This window comes from Mesoplodon mirus, assembly GCF_964341445.2.
Source record: "Mesoplodon mirus genome assembly, chromosome: 8".
Classification (NCBI taxonomy): Eukaryota; Metazoa; Chordata; class Mammalia; order Artiodactyla; family Ziphiidae; genus Mesoplodon; species Mesoplodon mirus.
The window spans coordinates 38620592-38642086 of NC_138984.1; the positions used below are offsets into that span (position 1 = coordinate 38620592).

Genomic DNA, 21495 nt, shown 5'->3' on the forward strand with positions numbered 1-21495 from the left:
ATGTACAGTGGAGAAAGGACAGCCTCTTCAATAAGTGGTGCTGGGAAAACTGGACAAGTACATGTGAAAGTATGAGATTAGATCACTCCCTAACACCATACACAAAAATAAGCTCAAAATGGATTAAAGACCTAAATGTAAGGCCAGAAACTATCAAACTCTTAGAGGAAAACATAGGTAGAACACACTATGACGTAAATCACAGCAAGATCCTTTTTGACCCACCTCCTAGAGAAACGGAAATAAAGACAAAAATAAACACATGGGACCTAATGAAACTTCAAAGCTTTTGCACAGCAAAGGAAACCATAAACAAGACCAAAAGACAACCCTCAGAATGGGAGAAAATATTTGCAAATGAAGCAACTGACAAAGGATTAATCTCCAAAATTTATAAGCAGCTCATGCAGCTCAATAACAAAAAAAACAACCCAATCCAAAAATGGGCAGAAGACCTAAATAGACATTTCTCCAAAGAAGATACACAGATTGCCAACAAACACGTGAAAGGATGCTCAACATCTTTACTCATTAGAGAAATGCAAATCCAAACTACAATGAGATATCATCTCACACCAGTCAGAATGGCCATCATCAAAAAATCTAGAAACAATAAATGCTGGAGAGGGTGTGGAGAAAAGGGAACACTCTTGCACTGCTGGTGGGAATGTGAATTGGTACAGCCACTATGGAAAACAGTATGGAGGTTCCTTAAAAAACTACAAATAGAACTACCATATGACCCAGCAATCCCACTACTGGGCATATACCCTGAGAAACCCATAATTCAAAAAGAGACATGTACCAAAATGTTCATTGCAGCTCTATTTACAATAGCCAGGAGATGGAAACAACCTAAGTGTCCATCATTGGATGAATGGATAAAGAAGATGTGGCACATATGTACAATGGACTATTACTCAGTGATAAAAAGAAACGAAATTGAGCTATTTGTAATGAGGTGGATAGACCTGGAGTCTGTCATACAGAGTGAAGTAAGTCAGAAAGAGAAAGACAAATACCGTATGCTAACACATGTATATGGAATTTAAGAAAAAAAAAAGTCATGAACCTAGGGGTAAGGAAAAATAAAAAAAATTAAAAAAAAATAAAGCTAACCCATCTGCTTATGTGCGATTTCCCATCTCTTATTACTCAAGGACTCTCAGGTAACATCAGTTTTTTTCTCTGTACTCTAGGTTATTATCATCAGCAAACACATTTTACTGATCTTCATCATTAAAAACAAAATACCACAAGAAATCTTCTCTTGACCCTTACTTCCCCTTCCAGCTACCATCCCATTTCTTGCTCTTTTTACCACAAAATGAGTTGTGTATCTATACTTGTGCTCTGGTGCTTTTGCCTGCACCACTCCACCAAATCCTGTTTTGTCAAGATGACTTAACCTCCTCGTTGCTAAATCCAAAGATAAGTCTCAACCCTCATATTACGCAGCATATCAGTAGCATTCGACATTCTTTGATACCCTCTTAAACCAAAAAAAAAAAAAAAATTTATATATTTACTTATTTATTTATTGGCCGCCCCTCATGGCATGTGGGATCTTAGTTCCCCAACCAGGGATTGAACCCACGCCCCCCGCTTTGGAAGCACAGTCTTAACCATTGGACCACCAGGGAAGTCCCTTGGTACCCTTTTCTTTCCTAGCCTCTGGGCTTCAGTCTTTCTTGATTCTTGTAATACTCACCTCAGTGACTTGCTTTTTAGTCTTGTTTGCTGGATCTTCCTCAGTTTCCTTAAATTTGGGGTACTCTAATGCTCAGTCCTCAGGTCTCTTTTGCATCTAAACTAACTCCCTAGGATCTCACTCCTGTCTTTACATACTATCTTTATAAGACAACTCCCAAATTTACAAATCCATCCCTACTTGTCTGTTCCTCAGACCTGACACATTTACTTTGATATGTATTTGATAGGCATTTCAGAATCAGTATTTATAATAAAATTGATTTTCTGTACTCCTTCCAGCCTGCTCCCATGTCTATTGGCTCAAATCAAACCCTTAGAAATCATTTCAGGGTCATCCTATACTCTTACTCTCTTCCCTGGCATCCTATCCACAAATGCATTTTGTTGGCCCCACCTTTAAATATATTCAGGATCTACCCACTTTTCATGACCCCACCACCCTAGTCTAAGTCACTGTTGACTCTAGCATAGGCTACTGCAGATTTATTTACAAATAAGGAAAAATGTGTCAGGCCATGGCATTGTTTTCCCAAACCCAGAATTGAGATATACTAAACCTAGCACATAATTTCCAAACAGTTTAGTTTTAGATCTTGAAGACTCTCCATTTGCTTGCTGATGTATGAGAGGATTTGGTTCTGTATAATATGTTATTACTAACTTAAATTCTGTGGTTGACATTCAGTGCAAATTTTAAAAACAGAAAGAGAAACTTGTCCTTTTGGTATCTGTTTAACTGAAAAGGAGACCCAAGAGTTGATGTCTATCTCATAAAAACTGTAGAGATTGAGACCATGTTTTCTTTCACGCTTCTCATTTAACACAACTCCATCTTAATTATGACTGTGGGAATTGCAGTGGATACTAGGAAGCATCTTTTCCTACTTGATTGAGCAGGAAGAGCAGTTGCTGAAAATGAGACTTTTGAACAATTTATGTTCTTTACTCATCTAATTGAGAATTTCTCAACCCTGAGTAATATATAGAATTTTTTTTTTTTCGGTACGCGGGCCTCTCACTGTTGCGGTCTCTCCTGTTGTGGAGCACAGGCTCTGGACACACAGGCTCAGCGGCCATGGCTCACGGGCCCAGCCGCTCCGCGACATGTGGGATGTTCCCGGACCGGGGCACGAACCCATGTCCCCTGCATCGGCAGGTGGACTCTCAACCACTGCGCTACCAGGGAAGCCCTATATAGAATCTTTAGAAAGGAAAAAATACTGAGTCTTATTTGCAAACATAAAGCTAAATAGAACTCTTGGGTTGGATAGAGCATCCAACTTTAAAAGAAATATGTAAAAGTATACTACAAAACTTACAGAATTGTTTAAATACAGATTTTGTTTTGCTTCACTAATTCACCTGCTGTTTTTGATATGATATTGTCTGCACTCTTTAGGTTCTTTTGCTTTCATACTCTGTCTGATGTCCTACATTGCTCACTACTTGTCTTATTCAACTACCATGGAACCTTCGATCATTTAAGTCAACTTCTAATCTTTTTTCACTAATCTTGCCAGCATCAGAGTAATAGTAGTATAGATGTGATTATAAATATAACCTCAGGGATTTGAAATTATGTGGCAGTGTCTAGTTATAATTACTCAGGTGATCTAAAACATGCTTAAATTAAACACAAAATTGAACAAAACCAAAAATATTCTTAGTGGGAACTCATTAGTCTCCGTCTCTAAGCCCCAGTTTTGAGATGTGCTGATATAATTAAAGCTGAAATTCTTGAGATCTTGACAGAGAAACCTTAATGTTTTCTCAAAGTTATGGAGCCATTAGTGGCATAACCAAGATTATTACCCAAAATACATTATTTTTTAAATTAGGGCTTTGGGGCCTCCCTGGTGGCGCAGTGGTTGAGAATCTGCCTGCCAATGCAGGAGACACGGGTTCGAGCCCTGGTCTGGGAATATCCCACATGCCACGGAGCAGCTAGCCCCGTGAGCCACAATTACTGAACCTGCACGTCTGGAGCCTGTGCTCTGCAACGAGAGGCCGCGATAGTGAGAGGCCCGCGCACCGCGATGAGGAGTGACCCCCACTTGCCTTAACTGGAGAAAGCCCTCACACAGAAACGAAGAGCCAACACAGCCATAAATGAATAAATTTAAACAAAAAAAATTTTTTAAGCAAAAATTCCTTTAAAAAAAATAAATAAATTAGGGCTTTTTTCATTGCTCCAAATTAAATCTTTGTTTTTTGTCCTAAACATATTTGCTAGAAAGTAGGTATCTTTTAAGCAGAAGGATAATCTATTCTCTTAATCATGAACTAAAACATTTAATTTTTTTTGTTTGCTTAACAGGTTTTCTAATTTTTATGTGGGTGTATGAAATAAATTTTTTTTTGCTCTGTTAAGACCCCTGGACATACTCCTTCCTTAAGATGGGATGAGACACCAGGTCGTGCAAAAGGAAGTGAGACTCCTGGAGCAACCCCAGGCTCAAAAATATGGGATCCTACACCTAGTCACACACCTGCGGGAGCTGCTACCCCTGGACGAGGCGATACACCAGGCCACGCGACACCAGGCCATGGAGGTGCAACTTCCAGTGCTCGTAAAAACAGATGGGATGAGACCCCCAAAACAGAAAGAGGTACTTCTAGTGGAGTTTGGGTGTGTGTTTGGGTAAAATGTTGATTTGATGAGTGGTTGTTTATGGCCAAAATCTGTTCTCTGGTCCTAGGAAGACAGACAAATAAACAGATGCTTTTGGGACAGGTAAAGAACTAAGCAGATGATATACCTAATTCTTTTCCCTTCTTGAAGAGGTTTAAGATTTATTTTAGGAAGAACATTAGAAGAAAGTGAAGTTTGTAGGCCATAACCTCTTTTTTGTTGTAGTATAATATATGTAACATAAAATTTACCATTTTAACAATTATAAGTGTACAATTCAGTGGCATTAAGTATATTCACAGTGTTGTGCAACCATTGCCTTTATTCATTTCTAGAACTGTGTCATCATCTCAAACAAAAACTGTACCCATTAAGCAATAACTCTCCATTCTTACTCCTCCCAGCCTTTGGTTACCTCTCATTTACTTTCTGTCTGTGTAACTTTGCCTAAATATCTTGTTTTTTGTGTAAACTCTCTAAAGCTGTATTTCATTAATTATTTATGAGATTAGCGTTGGGAAGTTAAGATTTAACATTACATCTGCTATATTAAAATTTTATAAAGAATTTTTAGTGATTGGGCAGAGTGCTTAACATGTAATGTAGGGAATTCCCTGGTGGTCCAGTGGTTAGGACTCGGTGATTTCACTGAAGGGGCCTGGGTTCCATCCCTGGTCGGGGAACTAAAACTAAGATCCCACAGGCCGCACGGCGCAGCCAAAAAAAAACCTGGAAAAAAATATAATGGATGAGAAAGGCAGTATAGAATTGTACATGCAGAGTAATCTCACTCCATGGAGAAATGAAAGGTGGCCCAAGATACATAAAGTGGCTGTCTATGGGTTGTGATGTTGTGGGTGGTTGGAAAAATCCTTTGCTCTGTTTTCCTGTTCCTCGATGGTTACCATTTATTGTTTTTGTGATCCATGGAGAAGATACAGTCAAGGAGAATAAATATGAAATGAAACATTAAAACTTAAATGTGTCTCCATTTTAGGAATATCCTGTTTCTGAAGTTGATCAGCTTGAGTATATTAGTTGTCTGAAAATAGTCATTTTTTGACAGTGGTTAAAATTTCAGGCTTATTCACTCTCCTTTTCTTTAAAGATACTCCTGGACATGGAAGTGGATGGGCTGAGACACCTCGAACAGATCGAGGTGGAGATTCCATTGGTGAAACACCAACTCCTGGAGCCAGTAAAAGAAAGTCACGTTGGGATGAAACACCAGCTAGTCAGATGGGTGGAAGCACTCCTGTTCTGACCCCTGGAAAGACACCAATTGGCACGCCAGCCATGAACATGGCTACTCCCACTCCAGGTAGAAATTTTATCATTGGAAATTATTTTTTTCCCTTGTTAGTATTTTGCATTTTTTCTTTGTGGTTTTTCTGTGTGCCATTAATGCCTATTTTTAGCAAGAATAACAGGATGTAAAAAGAAGTCTTCGTTTCGAGTTTATAATATAAACAGTTAAATGTTAGAATTGATTTTAACTATCTTATATCCCAAGGATCTGTGTAATGATAAAAGTCTTGCACTACATAGATTGTTACAGAAATTTGCTTTTTTGGTAGGTCACATAATGAGTATGACTCCTGAACAGCTTCAGGCTTGGCGGTGGGAGAGAGAAATTGATGAGAGAAATCGCCCATTGTCTGATGAAGAGTTAGATGCTATGTTCCCAGAAGGATATAAGGTAAAAACAGTGAATATGAGTGTGGTGGTTTTTAGGATATGGATTTTTTTTGGCTATGCTGAGTGGCTTGCAGGATCTGAGTTCACCAACCAGGGATCGAACCCGGGCCCTGGCAGTGAAAGTTCCGAGTCCTAAGCACTAGACCGCCAGGGAGTTCCCTGGATTTTATTTTAAATATTCTTTGAAGATACTAACTGGTCAAGTTTGCATTGGCCTTGTTCACATTTACTACTGCCATTTCATTCTTAGCTGTTTCCAAGTATATTTCATTTCCAACATTAGATCATGGTTATTTTACTTGGTGTCTCACAAAATCTTGTGTATTTAGTTCATGGGTTGCCAGTGGACACGAAGAATGTTATGTTCTCTCTTTACCGTAGCAACATGAAGTTCATTTTGAACTGTAAAATCTTCTAGGTACCTGTTACTCAAGGACTTTTTGCTGGTCTAAAAGTGGTCATATAGCTGATGTTATAACTAGGGCTGGAACTTAAGTCATTTGATGGCCTTTACAGAGCCTTTTCTGCCAATGCCTGTTGCTTTTTTTTTTTTTTTTTTTTTTTTGGCGGTACGCGGACTTCTCACTGCTGTGGCCTCTCCCGTTGCGGAGCACAGGCTCCAGACGCGCAGGCTCAGCGGCCATGGCTCACGGGCCTAGCCGACCCGCGGCATGTGGGATCTTCCCGGACCAGGGCACGAACCCGTGTCCCCTGCCTCGGCAGGCGGACTCTCAACTACTGCGCCACCAGGGAAGCCCGCCTGTTGCTTTTTTAACAGTTTTTATGTATGTGTTTCCCCCTACCCCCTCATTAGGTTTGTATTAGAGTATTTGTTTCAAGTATGCATAACTTTACTGCTTTATAACTTATTGAACCCTCCGTGTAATGCTGTGGGTATAGTCACTCTCCAGCCTACTATTGACTGGCTAAGTGTCTGTCACAATTGCATTCATTGATTTGTTTATCAGTAGGAGGGGGAAAATCCTCCTTTGTGAATCTTTTTTTTTTTCTAATACAAGTTTTTTCTTTTTTTTTTCCTAAGAGGATAGTCATTACATCTTTTTCTTTTTTCTTTTTAAAATTTATTTATATTTGGATGCATTGGGTCTTCATTGCTGCACGTGGGCTTTCTCTAGTTGCAGTGAGCAGGGGCCACTCTTCGTTGCAGCGCGCGAGCCTCTCACTGCAGTGGCTTTTCCTGTTGTGGAGCACGGGCCCCAGGTACGTGGGCTCAGCAGCTGTGGCTCGTGGGCCCTAGAGCGTAGGCTCAGCAGCCGTGGCGCACGGGCCCAGCTGCTCCGCGGCACGTGGGATCTTCCTGCACCAGGGCTCAAACCCATGTCCCCTGCACTGGCAGGTGGATTCCCAACCACTGTGCCACCAGGGAAGCCCTCCTTTGTGACTCTTGAGTGAATTTTTTGGGTTTAGTCAAATGTTGTGTATTTACAGGGCTTTGGTGAATATTTTGGTTTTAGTTTTTATGCAGTCAATCATTTTTGTAGAACGACTTAAGTATTAAGATTTGTTTTCGTAGAGATTTACATGAATTATTTTTAATTTATTACCAAAATATATTATTTTATACATTATGTGCACTTTGAGCTTATTTCCATTTATATGACATTGGTTCACCAACATGTTTATATAGACTAGTGTTTGAAAGTGATCAGAATTCGTAAGCCCACTTCGTGTATCTCCTCATTTCCCCACACTTCTAATACACTTAATTTAAATTTAAATTTGATGAGAAATAGTAATACTTGTATATTTTAAACTTATAAATAAGATAGAAAAATGGGATTGATTTTAATTAATTCTTGCCTCTAAGCAAAAAACATCTTAACTGCAAATATTATTCATTTTTGTTATTATTTACTATGTAAAGTTAAGAATATCCTAAACTGTCTTTTTACTGTATTAGGTACTTCCCCCTCCAGCTGGATACGTTCCTATTCGAACTCCAGCTCGAAAGCTGACAGCAACTCCAACACCTTTGGGTGGTATGACAGGTTTCCACATGCAAACTGAAGATAGAACTATGAAAAGTGTTAATGACCAACCATCTGGAAATCTTCCATTTTTAAAACCTGATGATATTCAGTACTTTGATAAACTTTTGGTAAGTGATAATACCAGAAATAAAATATTACTTTTTATATAGAAGTTATAAGTCATAGTATCTCCACTAACCTTTAAATTTTTTACTTTTTACTGTTAGGTTGATGTTGATGAATCAACACTTAGTCCAGAAGAGCAAAAAGAGCGAAAAATAATGAAGTTGCTTTTAAAAATTAAGAATGGAACACCTCCAATGAGAAAAGTAAGTACCAGTTTATTAAATCATCATGTTCATTATAATTTTAGAGATTCTCTATTTTATCATCAGAGCCTTTAAAATATGCTAAAGATTCTAATGTAATTAGTGGAATTATGTGGGGTATTGTATTAGTATTTTATGTGGCTTGAAGGTGGTTGATCCTTTAGGAGAAGTTAAGGAGTTTTATATTATACTCTGTGACTATTAAATTACCCTTTTTTTAAATTTATTTTTTATTGAAGTATAGTTGACTTACAATGTATTAATTACTGCTGTACAGCAAACTGACTTAGTTATACATATATATACATTCTTTTTCATATTCTTTTCTATTACGGTTTATCACAGGATATTGAATATAGTTCCCAGTGCTATACAGTAGGACCTTGTTGTTTATCCACTCTATATATACCAGTTTGCATCTGCTAATCCCAGACTCCCAGTTCAACCCTCTCCCACCCCTCTCCCTATTGGCAACCACCAGTCTATTCTCTGTGTCCCTGATTCTGTTTCTGTTTCATATATAGGTTCATTTGTGTCATATTTTAGATTCCACATGCAAGTGATATCATATGGTATTTGTCTTTCTCTTTCTGACTTACTTCACTTAGTATGATAATCTCTAGTTGCATCCATGTTGCTGCAATGGCATTACAGTAAGTCCCCTACATACCAATGAGTTCCGTTCTGAGGGTGGTTCATAAGTCCAATTTGTTCTTAAGTCCAACAGAGTTAGCCTAGGTAACCCAACTAACACAATTGGCTAGCTATATAGTACTGTACTGTAATAGATTTATAATACTTTTCACACAAATAATACATAAAAAACAAAAAATAAAGCAGTTTTAATCTTACAGTACAGTACCTTGAAAAGTACAGTAGTACAGTACAGCAGCTGGCATACAGGGGTATGTTCGCATCTTTGAAAGTTCACAACTTGAAGATTTGTATGTAGGGGACTTACTGTATTTTATTCTTGTTTATGGATGAGTAGTAAGTATTCTGTTGTATATATGCACCACATCTTCTTTATCCATTCATCTGTCGATGGTCATTTAGGTGTTTTCCATATCTTGACTCTTGTAAATAGTGCTGCTATGAACATGGGGGGGCGGGGTGCATGTATCTTTTTGAATTATATTTTTGTCCAGATACATGCCCAGGAGTGGGATTGCTAGATCATGTGGTAACTCTATTTTTAGTTTTCTGAGGAATCTCCATAGTGTTTTCCACAGTGGTTGCACCAACTTACATTCCCACCAACAGTGTAGGAGGGTTCTCTTTTCTCCACACCCTCTCCAGAATTCAGTTACCCTTTTTTAATTAACTGAAAACATTGAGCCTTTATCGCAAGAGTTCAGACTTCAGAGTAATTTTGATGGGAATGAACTCATGCTACTCTATGTAAGATGTCTGAAGTTTACACTAAAATATTCAGTTACAGAAAACCGTGGAGTAATTAATTTGCTTATGCTTATAAAAAAATATGCTTATTACTCTTTTTTCTTCCAGGCTGCATTGCGTCAGATTACTGATAAAGCTCGTGAATTTGGAGCTGGTCCTTTGTTTAATCAGATTCTTCCTCTGCTGATGTCGCCTACACTTGAGGATCAAGAGCGTCATTTACTTGTAAAAGTTATTGATAGAATATTATACAAACTTGATGACTTAGTTCGACCATATGTGCACAAGGTTTGTTCTCAATTTGTGTTTCTAATGGTTTGATATTTTTTAATGTAAAAGGAATTAGTGAATATTTTTTTACCAGCTTATTATTAGGTGTATGTGTGAAATATAAAAATTCTAAAAAAGTAACAGCTGATGTTACACATTCACAATAAAAAGGGAAATTTCAACCCCTTTAAAGATATTCAGTTAACCAATGTTAAATTTACATGCCCTCCCAGACCTTTTTCTTCGCACAAGCATACATACACAAATACATGTGTAAATAGATGTAACTTTTTGCCATCTTATATAGTGGGTTCATATTTTAAAATTTGCTTTTATTGATATTAGAATGAGAAAATGTATGTTTCTATACCATGCCATTTAGTACTAAGAATCATCTTTTTGCTGATGGTAATTATGGTTTAAAATTGTAAAATGCAGATGGGCGCGCGCGCGCGCGCGCGCGCGTGCGTGTGTGTGTACTGTGTATATTTTATAGTCTGTGTGGTTAACAGTGCTCCCAAATATTCATCTTTATGTGGGGTTTAAAGTTGTGTGATTAAAATTCTTAATTTGTCCCTTGATTAACAAAGTCCTGGTAATTATAAATTCCCTTACATGTACTGTTACTTGAGCACTGCATCAGTAATTGCTGTGAAAATGTAACTCCTTCTCTTTTTCAGATCCTAGTGGTCATTGAACCATTGTTGATTGATGAGGATTACTATGCTAGAGTGGAAGGCCGAGAGATTATTTCTAATTTGGCAAAGGTATTTATGTTTCTGGAGAAGAAAGTTTTATATATGTTGATAGGATTATTTGATTTTAGAATGAAATGGTTGAGGGTTAATGTTATCAACTCATGACTGTTGCTTTTTTCTTAAACTTTTAGGCTGCAGGTCTGGCTACTATGATCTCTACCATGAGACCTGATATAGATAACATGGATGAGTATGTCCGTAACACAACAGCTAGAGCTTTTGCTGTTGTAGCCTCTGCCCTGGGTATTCCTTCATTATTGCCTTTCTTAAAAGCTGTGTGCAAAAGCAAGAAGTCCTGGCAAGCAAGACACACTGGTATAAAAATTGTACAGCAAATAGCTATTCTCATGGGCTGTGCCATCTTGCCACATCTCAGAAGTTTAGTTGAAATCATTGAACATGGTAAGTTGTAGTATAACTGTGTCTTTTGTAAGACAGTTTCCTGAAATTTAGGCTACTGATTTTTGGAGAGAGAAATGGAAGGTAAACTACATAAACACCATATAGTTTATGATTGGATTTGTAATATTAGCTGCTAATAGGCTGTGGTTCATACTGGCTTTTGCCTAATTTTGTCTAATGGGAACAGATTCTGCAGTTTGACTAAATGGTTAGATATATTGCTAGAATCTGGATGATGCTATGGAAGTTAGGTAATGTTGCTTAGTTAAAACCTGTGTTTGGTTTTTTATAGGTCTTGTGGATGAGCAGCAGAAAGTTAGGACCATTAGCGCTTTGGCCATTGCCGCCTTGGCTGAAGCAGCAACTCCTTACGGTATCGAATCTTTTGATTCTGTGTTAAAGCCTCTATGGAAGGGTATCCGCCAACACAGAGGAAAGGTAGATTCGCCAGTTTGATTTCATTTTTCTTTTTATTTCTCATTGAAGTTCAAGTGACTTAAATCTAATTTACTAAGTATATATATATTTTTTATTTTAAAATAGGGTCTGGCCGCTTTCTTAAAGGCTATTGGGTATCTTATTCCTCTCATGGATGCAGAATATGCCAACTACTATACTAGAGAAGTGATGTTAATTCTTATTCGAGAATTCCAATCTCCTGATGAAGAAATGAAGAAAATTGTGCTGAAGGTACTTGTTGCAAATTGTTGCTGTTCCAGATCTGTTAGTCTAAATGTGTTTCATGGTTCAAAGAGAATTTTATATCATTAAAAAAAAAAACTATTGTGTATTAAACCAGGACTGTGATTACTATTATTATTTTTTAACATTTTAGGTGGTAAAGCAGTGTTGTGGAACAGATGGTGTAGAAGCAAACTACATTAAAACAGAGATCCTTCCTCCTTTTTTCAAACACTTCTGGCAACACAGAATGGCTTTGGATAGAAGAAATTACCGGCAGGTAAGCTTTCATCATAAAAAAATATTTTCAGAAATTCTTCCAACTGATCCTTTAGTCAGTTTGAATGCGTATTACATAAGTTATTTTTTGCCTTGAGAACCTCACAGGTTGTATGTGCTTGATTGTGAAAGGAGATGGATTTTAGTCAGCCAGTTAACTTCCCTTTTTTTTTTGTATTCCAGGATAAATAGCCAACTATGAGTTGACATTTTTGTCTAGTAAATGAACTGCTTAATCTGGCTAGGTGAAGCATGAATACAATCTTTACCTTAAATCCCCTTGACTTAGACTCATATTTAAATATTTTTGGCCACCTTTTTCTTAAGGTTTTAATAGTAGGAACCATCTGTTCTCAGCATGCTTACTAGCTAAATAGTATCTTCAGAATATTCCATTTTCATGATGTCTCTATTTCCTTGGAAAAGCAGTAAATTAAATGATTTTTCCTCCTCTTTTTAGTTAGTTGATACTACTGTGGAGTTGGCAAACAAAGTAGGTGCAGCAGAAATTATATCCAGGATTGTGGATGATCTGAAAGATGAAGCTGAACAATACAGAAAAATGGTGATGGAGACAATTGAGAAAATTATGGGCAACTTGGGAGCAGCAGATATTGATCATAAACTTGAAGAACAACTGATTGATGGTATTCTTTATGCTTTTCAAGAACAGACTACAGAGGTAATGATACTAATTATTAGGCAAGTTGCCACTGACTTTCATATTTGTAAAACATATTTTCAAGCAAATATTATCACCAAAGAGTAATTAAATTTGAAATAATTTTTAAATGCTCATGTTCTCATGCAGTTGGCTACAAAGAAATATTCTTCTACCTCAGATTTTTAGGTTAGATTCTTGGAAACGGAATATAAGTATATTTCAACTGTTTAGTCACAAACTGAATTCTTGTTCACATTGAATGTAGTTTTTAAATTTAACTTGGCTTTTTTTTTTTTTTTAAGGACTCAGTAATGTTGAACGGCTTTGGCACAGTGGTCAATGCTCTTGGCAAACGAGTCAAACCGTACTTGCCTCAGATCTGCGGTACAGTTTTGTGGCGTTTAAATAACAAATCAGCAAAAGTTAGGCAACAGGCAGCTGACTTGATCTCTCGAACGGCTGTTGTCATGAAGACTTGTCAAGAGGTAAACTTTTATATCAGATTCTTATTTCTTCACCAAAAGGAGTAATGTAAACAGTAACATTTCATCATTATTTTTTTATTACAGGAAAAATTGATGGGGCACTTGGGTGTTGTTTTGTATGAGTATTTGGGCGAAGAGTACCCTGAAGTATTGGGCAGCATTCTTGGAGCACTGAAGGCCATTGTAAATGTAATAGGTATGGAATTTGTTGGTCATGTAAGAATTTTTTGTACTTTAAAGTTTCTTTGGTAGTTTGAAAGTAAAATAGAGAATCCTGTTTAGGAGTTGACTAATGAATATCTGATACTTTTTTTTTAACCACTGAAAATTACAGTTAAGTTGGGATGTCACATTTTGGGAGAATCTTATCTCCCAAAATCTATTTATATTTTACTTTAAAAGAGAGAAAGAGGGCAAGTTTAGGACCTGCAAGAGAGAAGGAAGTAGTCACAACTCAAAAAACTTGGAAGTCATGGGATAGAGGGCCCTAAAAAAATTGTGTCTCACCTGAAATACATGGGAGAGGAGGTGGTGGGTGGAGAGAACTCTAAAGTTTTATATTATATATTTATTCAACCTTGAATTAGTAAATGGTTATGGTAGGTTTTCCTGCTTGCTGTTAAGTTCAAGGAACAATAACCAGAGAGAAAAGTGAATTGATCAAGTGATCTCATTTTTATTTAAATCCAATTCTTTTAAACTGTCCTTTCAGTTCTTTACCCAAAGTTAAAACAGAGGTGTATTACAAATGCTCTTGGGTGTGAAGGCATTATGGCATTATCTTTAAGGGCATTATGATGGAACAAACAAATGGTCTCTTGTTTTATCCTTCAATATAAGTGAATGTAACTATTGCAGAAGTAACTTCTGTGGAGTTTAGAGGGACAGAAATAACCTATCAGGAGGTTGAAATAGCTGGCTGTGATAGCCACTATTTTTCTCATTTTAGTAAGGGGTTTTTATGCAGTATAGGAGGTCTTTGAACCATTGCATTTACATATAATCCCCAGTTCAGCCCTTTCCTCTCTCTCTACTTGGAGATACTTGCCAAAAATCAGTTACTTGGCCACCTGTGGGGCTCTGGTTTGCAGGGAATTGTAAACCATATTGTTGGTCAGAGAAACATGGGAAAAGCAATGGAGAGAGAATCAGAGCAAGCAGTTCTAGTTAGAGCAAGAGCCCCTGCCAGCTGCCTCCTTTTTTCTCTCTTCATAGGTGTAAATACCATCCAAGTATGCCCTGCATTGCAGGGAGACTGGAGATCTGTTTGTTTTGCAGTTAAAGGGTAAGGGGGCCCTTTCTGGAAAATTTTGCTTTAATTTACATGTTTACCTCTGGCTTATATTGTTGTGTATGGCCGGAACATAAGCTGTCCCCATATTTAAATGTCAGTGTACCAATACATTTCAGAACCAAATAAAACTTTTTTTTGTTGAGTATCCATCATTCTTTAAATCACTTCACTAATTTCTTTCATTTTTACGCATAATCAGAAGTTGTTAATAAAAAGTTAAAAATTCTGCGTTTGATCTGAAGCTGGGCTTTTTCTTTCCATAGGCAGCTGTAAGTTTGTATTTATGCCTAGTCACGTATATTACATTGTTAAATAAAAGGTAAAATGAACAAAGGTTGCAGTTCACATGTTAATTGATAGTGTGTTTGACTTCTGTTAAATAGGTATGCATAAGATGACTCCACCAATTAAAGATCTGCTGCCTAGACTCACCCCCATCTTAAAGAATAGGCATGAAAAAGTACAAGAGAATTGTATTGATCTTGTTGGACGTATTGCTGATAGGTAAGCAGATTACCTAAACATTTTAATAAGCGATATTGGTTTTCACGTTTAACCACTTTTTATTCACTTTGCAAATTTGCTTATTGTTGCTAATGTAAGTATATATGGTCAGGCTCATATTTCAGTAATATTTTCACATTTGAACAGTAATGAGGGAGTGGCAGTATATTTTGAAAACGAAACCATCCTTTCTGAACAGTAATAATTTTATTTAATGCTTAAAATGAATTGGTAATCATGTTTTGAGAACTGAATTTGCAGATTTACCTTTTAAAACTTATTGTTAACAAAAAAATTATTTATTTATTTATTTATTTAAACTAGGGGAGCTGAATATGTGTCTGCAAGAGAATGGATGAGGATTTGCTTTGAGCTTTTAGAACTCTTAAAAGCTCACAAAAAAGCTATTCGTAGAGCCACAGTCAACACATTTGGTTATATTGCAAAGGCCATTGGGTGAGTATTACTTCTGTGTATTTTTTTTTTTTACTTTGTAATAGACCCATTGTAGTGTTAAAAGGTGCTTCTATTTCTGTAGAATCTCTTTTAAGGCAAGGTATGAGCAATGCAGTTAGAATGGACTTTATTTATATTTTTTAGAATAGACTTCAACCACTGACCTTCAATTTTTGAAATGTTTTCTTAAATGTTAAATTGAATTAAAATAGATGGAACAGTTTAAAATTTCATTTAGTCACACTTCACTATTTTCAGAAGAGGGAAACTACCATTTCAGAATTATTTCAAATTTTGTTGGTCCTTTTAGGATATTGCTTAAAATATTAAGGCCAGTTCTTAGTAAAACAATTAACATAATTCAGTTTTCATGTTAATGCTTTTTGTGTTTTAAAAATATTTTTCTAAAATTAATCCACAGACAACTGAATGACAGATATTTTATTAGATAACCTATGGTTATTTGCTTCTACTCCACCAGAACCAAACTAGAAGAAACAGTCATTGTAGAAAATGAGATACTTACATATATGTGGCTTAATAACTAAATATTTTCAAGCAATAAAACATAACAAAAGTTGGATTATTTAATTAAGAGTCTCCCCACCTGCCTTTTGGTAGCAATAATATTTTTTCATCTGTGATGTAGTTAAGAAGTTTCCAATGAATAGCTGTTGTTAACTTTTTAGTTCCTATGTCCCTTTAAATTTGTGGTAGAATAAATGCTTAAAGAAGGAGAATAAATGTGGTAAAGGTGTGTGGGAGGGAAGATTTTGGAAAACAGATTTTTTGTGTTGTGGCATGGGAGACCACAGTTTGGATACTACTGTAAGGTTGCCTAGCTCTAGTGGCCATGTTCTGACCACTCAAAGAATTATTCAGTCTAAACATTTAATGAAATTTCTTTTTGTTTCAGGAAATATACTAAAGACTGTAAATTATATTTGAAAATGAAGCCATTTGAATTTTTTCATTAAAATGAACACTTTAATTTAAATGAAGTTCTTAAGTAGAAACCGTAATGCCAGTGACTTGAAAGTATTGCATTTTAGCATAAAATTACTAAGTTCCCAGTAATTACTTAGCATAAAGTTTCATTCCTTTGATTATTTTTCTTCCCTCCAAAAAAATTTTGACTTGTAAACTAACAGTTTGCTGACACATTTATTTTTTTCCAGCCCTCATGATGTATTGGCTACACTTTTAAACAACCTCAAAGTTCAGGAAAGGCAGAACAGAGTTTGTACCACTGTAGCAATAGCTATTGTCGCTGAAACATGTTCACCCTTCACAGTACTACCTGCCTTAATGAATGAATACAGAGTTCCTGAACTGAATGTTCAAAATGGAGTGTTAAAATCACTTTCCTTCTTGTTTGAGTATATTGGTGAAATGGGAAAGGACTACATTTATGCTGTAACACCACTCCTTGAAGATGCTTTAATGGATAGGTAAGTGACTTGAACTAAATACAAGAAAACAGTTATAATTCTTCTTTTATTTTAGAACTTATGGAAGTAATTATTACATGACCTATTTGTTGTGATGTAGTTAAAGAAGGGGCTACTAGTCTGGATTTTTATGAAACTATAAATATGACTATTATCTCTAAATAAGATAGATGCTATAGTGGTTCCCCCAATTTTTTTTCCAAGTGCCCCCTCCCTGTTTTAATCCCCACCCCACCCCCACCCCCCGCCTTTTGGCCACACCGCGTGGCTCGCAGGATCTTAGTTCCCTGACCAGGGATTGAACCTGGGCCCCGGCAGTGAAAGTGCTGAGTCCTAACCCCTGGACTACCAGGGAACTCCTGATCAACTTTCGTTTTAAAAATTAAAGTCAAATATAATTAGAGGAAATGTTGAGCATGAGCTTATCGGTATAGTAAAGAGACCTGATCTTTTTAGCTTTTTGTTACGGCAGGTGAAGCAGAGGTTTCTGTTAGGCTTTTGAACTACTGAACATAGCCTGCCAGAGCCACACTATTCCCATTGCAGGCCCCCAGTTATTCAGATGGTGACCACTGATAAAGTACTGCTTGAAGTGATTGATAGAGTACCAAGAAACATTACTTTAGTTGGGAAATTTATTAAGGAGGAATACAGCTTCACTTCAATCTATGCCTAGTAGATTATTACAATAAGAGAAATAAGGATGCTAGTAACTAAGTTCAGGTGTTTTTTTCTCATACCTTTAAGGTACTCTTCCTGCCTTTGAGGGTAAAGAGTGTGAACTTGTTTTTATACCCTTCATGGACCCGTTATCTGGTGCTTGTAGTCAGTTGAATAATTGTAGAATAAATAACTCAGTGATTTGTCATAAACATAAGTTTGTTTAAAACATGGGAGGTGATAAGAGTTCTTATTTCTGGGTTTGAAAAAATTATTGGTCCTTCTCTTCCTTTCCCTAAATTGAGTTTTTGAATGAACCTTTTAAAAAAATTTACAAGGGGGCCTCCCTGGTGGCGCAGTGGTTGAGAGTCCGCCTGCCGATGCAGGGGATACGGGTTCGTGCCCCGGTCTGGGAGGATCCCATATGCCGCGGAGCGGCTGGGCCCGTGAGCCATGGCCGCTGAGCCTGTGCGTCCGGAGCCTGTGCTCCGCAACTGGAGAGGCCACAACAGTGAGAGGCCCGCGTACAGCAAAAAAAAAAAAAAAAAAAAAAAAATTTACAAGGGAAGAGATTTAATCTCAATTTAGTTACCTATTGTATTGAATTACTTTCAAAGGTTTTAAATTTAGAGTTTAAAATGAGATATTACTGTTAATCATTCGTATATAAGAGTCATGTGTTCCCTCTCATTTTTAGTAGCATATAAAATGTACACTGTGCTCGGCTTTCTTGCTCATATTACTTTCAAAGAAAAATATGGCTTATTTTTGAGCCAGAGCGGGGTTTGAGTCGTTAAAGCAAAGTTCTCAAGTAGAATCATTAATCACTCTAAAAGCATTCTGTATCAGATACATAAGGTGTGGGGATGACTCTGCACCCATTCCGTGCTCTGAATTTGTGATTTAGTTTCTAATGGGCAGGCACGTATCTTCTGTGAAACTAAGACTGTATCTTAACAAAGAGCTTTCTCCCCCTCTGTTACAGGGACCTTGTACACAGACAGACGGCTAGTGCAGTGGTGCAACACATGTCACTTGGGGTTTATGGATTTGGTTGTGAAGATTCACTGAACCACTTGTTGAACTATGTGTGGCCCAATGTGTTTGAGACATCTCCCCATGTAATTCAGGCAGTTATGGGGGCCCTGGAGGGTCTGAGAGTTGCTATTGGACCATGTAGAATGCTGCAGTATTGTTTACAGGTAGGTCAAAGATTTTTAAAAGAGTACTCATTGAAAAAAGTAATTTTAGTTGAATTAAGTCACTGTTCCTAATTATCAGTAGGGTGTATTTGTGCCATACGGGAGAACAGTTGTGAGGGGAGGGAGAATTAGATTTTGTCTTTGCCCACTGCAGTTCTGTGCATTTGCCATCTTTTTTTTGCTCTCAAAGGGAAATGCTTGGAACCGTATCTTTATGGTTTGTTAGTTGTGTTAAGGTTGTGAGTTTCTTGTAATAATGTAGCCTTTTAATTATTCTAGGGTTTGTTTCACCCAGCCCGGAAAGTCAGAGATGTGTATTGGAAAATTTACAACTCCATCTACATTGGTTCACAGGATGCTCTCATAGCACATTACCCAAGAATCTACAATGATGATAAGAACACGTATATTCGTTATGAACTTGACTATATCTTGTAACTTTATGGTTTATTTTGTGTTTAATGCACAGCTGTTTCACACCTTAAACTTGCTTCGATTTGGTGATGTAAACTTTTAAACATTGCAGATCAGCATAGAACTGGTCATAGAGGAAGAGCTAGAAATCCAGTAGCATGATTTTTAAATAACCTGTCTTTGTTTTTGATGTTAAGCAGTAAACGCCAGTAGTGACCAAGAACACAGTGATTGCACACACTATTCTGGAGGGCTTTCATTTTTAATTCATCTTTATGAAGATTTAGAATTAATTCATTCCTTGTGTTTAAAGGGAATGTTTAATTGAGAAATAAACATTTGTGTACAAAATGCTAACTTGTGTGTGTTTTTTGAACATGACTTGTAAAATACGGAACTTTGATAAAGTACTGGTTTGTGTAGAATAAGTGGCTTTATATCATTTTCTGTCACCTGGTTTATAGAAAGTAGTTAGCAGAATACAAGCGATATAAAGTGATGGCATCTTTGTCAAAATTCCATTGTTCTGTTGATAATGACATTGAGAAGAGTAGCTTTGGGGGTGTTCACCTCAAACTAGCACAACCCTTCCATCACCATAGAAACTATAGCATCTTTGCTGAACTGTCTTGAATAATATTATTTTGCACTTACATAGCGCCTTTCATCTCTTGATTTCTCAAAATGCTTCATGAACATGCTTAAGGGAAGTGATTCAAGTCATATCCAACTCTTGACGATTCTGTGTAGAACGTGGGGAAAGTGTCTTTACTTTAAAACTGCCTTGTACCTATTGGGAGTGAGGCTACTACCTAAGTAATGCTAGTTAGAATAAGACAATCTTTGGGCTCTTTTCCTATGTCATAAGCCACTGCTCAACAATATATTTAGTAAATACCTGTTAAGCACCTACTGTATACCAGCCACTGTGCTTAGTTGTAGGGATGCAAAGGTGCTTTTGACATGCCCCTTGCCCTTAAGAAATGCAGTATAATGGAAAAGGGGAGACATCTAGTTACAGATTACTTGTGTACTGATATTATACAATGGTAGCAGCTGAAATGTCTAGGTTTGCTTAGTTTTGCATTTAGTAATCAGATAATAAATTGATCTGTAGGTGTCAAGCATAAACTGAAATGCCATTTAAATCTAGAGGAACCAAGCATTAAGGCAGTAATTTTTTATATATAATAAAGTATATCTTCAGTTTTCCCTAATTTTCTGGCCAAAAATTTCTTAGTCCTTCACTAAAATTTTTTTAGTCCTTCACTTCCATAGCTATTTTATTTTGTCTCCTTATGTAATAGTATTGAATACTTCTGTGCAGTCTAATGGGAAATGAGCTTCTGCAGCAGCCTAAGCATAGGATGACTCTGCCACAGTAAGTAAAACCAATATACTGAGACTAAGAGGTTTATTGATTGAACTGTTAATACTTAGGGCTCCCTGTTTTGGAGGTTTACTTGAGAAACAGCTTATAATTGGCTGACTTGTACAGAACTGATATTGAGCATTAGCTGACCCGCCAGGCAGAATTTGTAACACATTTCTTCTGTGACATAACTTTGTGACAACATGGTAATGTGTACTAAATTTCCAAAATTATCTTTTTAGAAGTTTTTTGTAATAGTAGCCCCCATACAACTTTAAATCTTGCTTTTCTCTGTATTCGATGTCAGATGACCTTCAGTAATTACTAATCATGAAAATAGAATACAATGGATTTCAAAGGGAAAGTTCGGTTTTAAACCAGTCTTGGGGAAATTTAGTTACATTTTTGCTTCAGGTACATGTATAACTTGAATACGCTTGGGCCCTTGCTCTTTATGTAAAACATCTGTGCTTTGTAGTGGCCGTGTGGAGCAAAGGAGGCTTTACCTGTAAGTGACTTTTTACTGATACAAATTTGAGGACAGAGAGGTGAGGCAAATACTGAGGCCTGCGATCTTGAAAGTTGGGACCAAATCAAGGCTCACAAATGTTTGGATTATTTTACAAACTTATTTGAATAAGGAAAGCATTTTGTGAGATACTCATGTGAAAGACGCTATGTGAAGTTTTAACTATCAAAGACTTTTTCTTTTGCACTTTCTTTTGGTGTTTCTTAAAGCCAAACTTAAGCAGGAAGAAATTAATGTTCTTAAGGGGACAGTAGGTGGGTCTTTCTGTGGGCTTTTGTTGGTCTTTCTGTGGGCCCTCTAATGGAAATGA

General features: G+C 36.8%; 1 protein-coding gene across 2 annotated transcripts in view; it reads left to right on the forward strand.

Moving 5' to 3' along the window:
• Positions 1-19641, forward strand: part of SF3B1 (splicing factor 3b subunit 1) — a 63186-nt gene extending 43545 nt beyond the window's left edge. For both annotated transcript variants that reach the window (XM_082630240.1, XM_082630241.1), the window contains 19 exons: positions 4085-4322; positions 5454-5666; positions 5923-6044; positions 7965-8162; positions 8262-8363; positions 9873-10052; positions 10715-10801; positions 10924-11194; positions 11487-11632; positions 11738-11884; positions 12030-12155; positions 12615-12836; positions 13121-13303; positions 13388-13499; positions 14981-15101; positions 15426-15557; positions 16736-17008; positions 18654-18870; positions 19150-19641. In XM_082630240.1, coding sequence (XP_082486366.1) covers positions 4085-4322; positions 5454-5666; positions 5923-6044; positions 7965-8162; positions 8262-8363; positions 9873-10052; positions 10715-10801; positions 10924-11194; positions 11487-11632; positions 11738-11884; positions 12030-12155; positions 12615-12836; positions 13121-13303; positions 13388-13499; positions 14981-15101; positions 15426-15557; positions 16736-17008; positions 18654-18870; positions 19150-19308 — 3249 coding nt within the window. In that variant the 3' untranslated portion in view covers positions 19309-19641. The remainder of the gene's footprint in view (positions 1-4084; positions 4323-5453; positions 5667-5922; positions 6045-7964; positions 8163-8261; positions 8364-9872; positions 10053-10714; positions 10802-10923; positions 11195-11486; positions 11633-11737; positions 11885-12029; positions 12156-12614; positions 12837-13120; positions 13304-13387; positions 13500-14980; positions 15102-15425; positions 15558-16735; positions 17009-18653; positions 18871-19149) is intronic.
• Positions 19642-21495: the final 1854 nt, after the last annotated feature.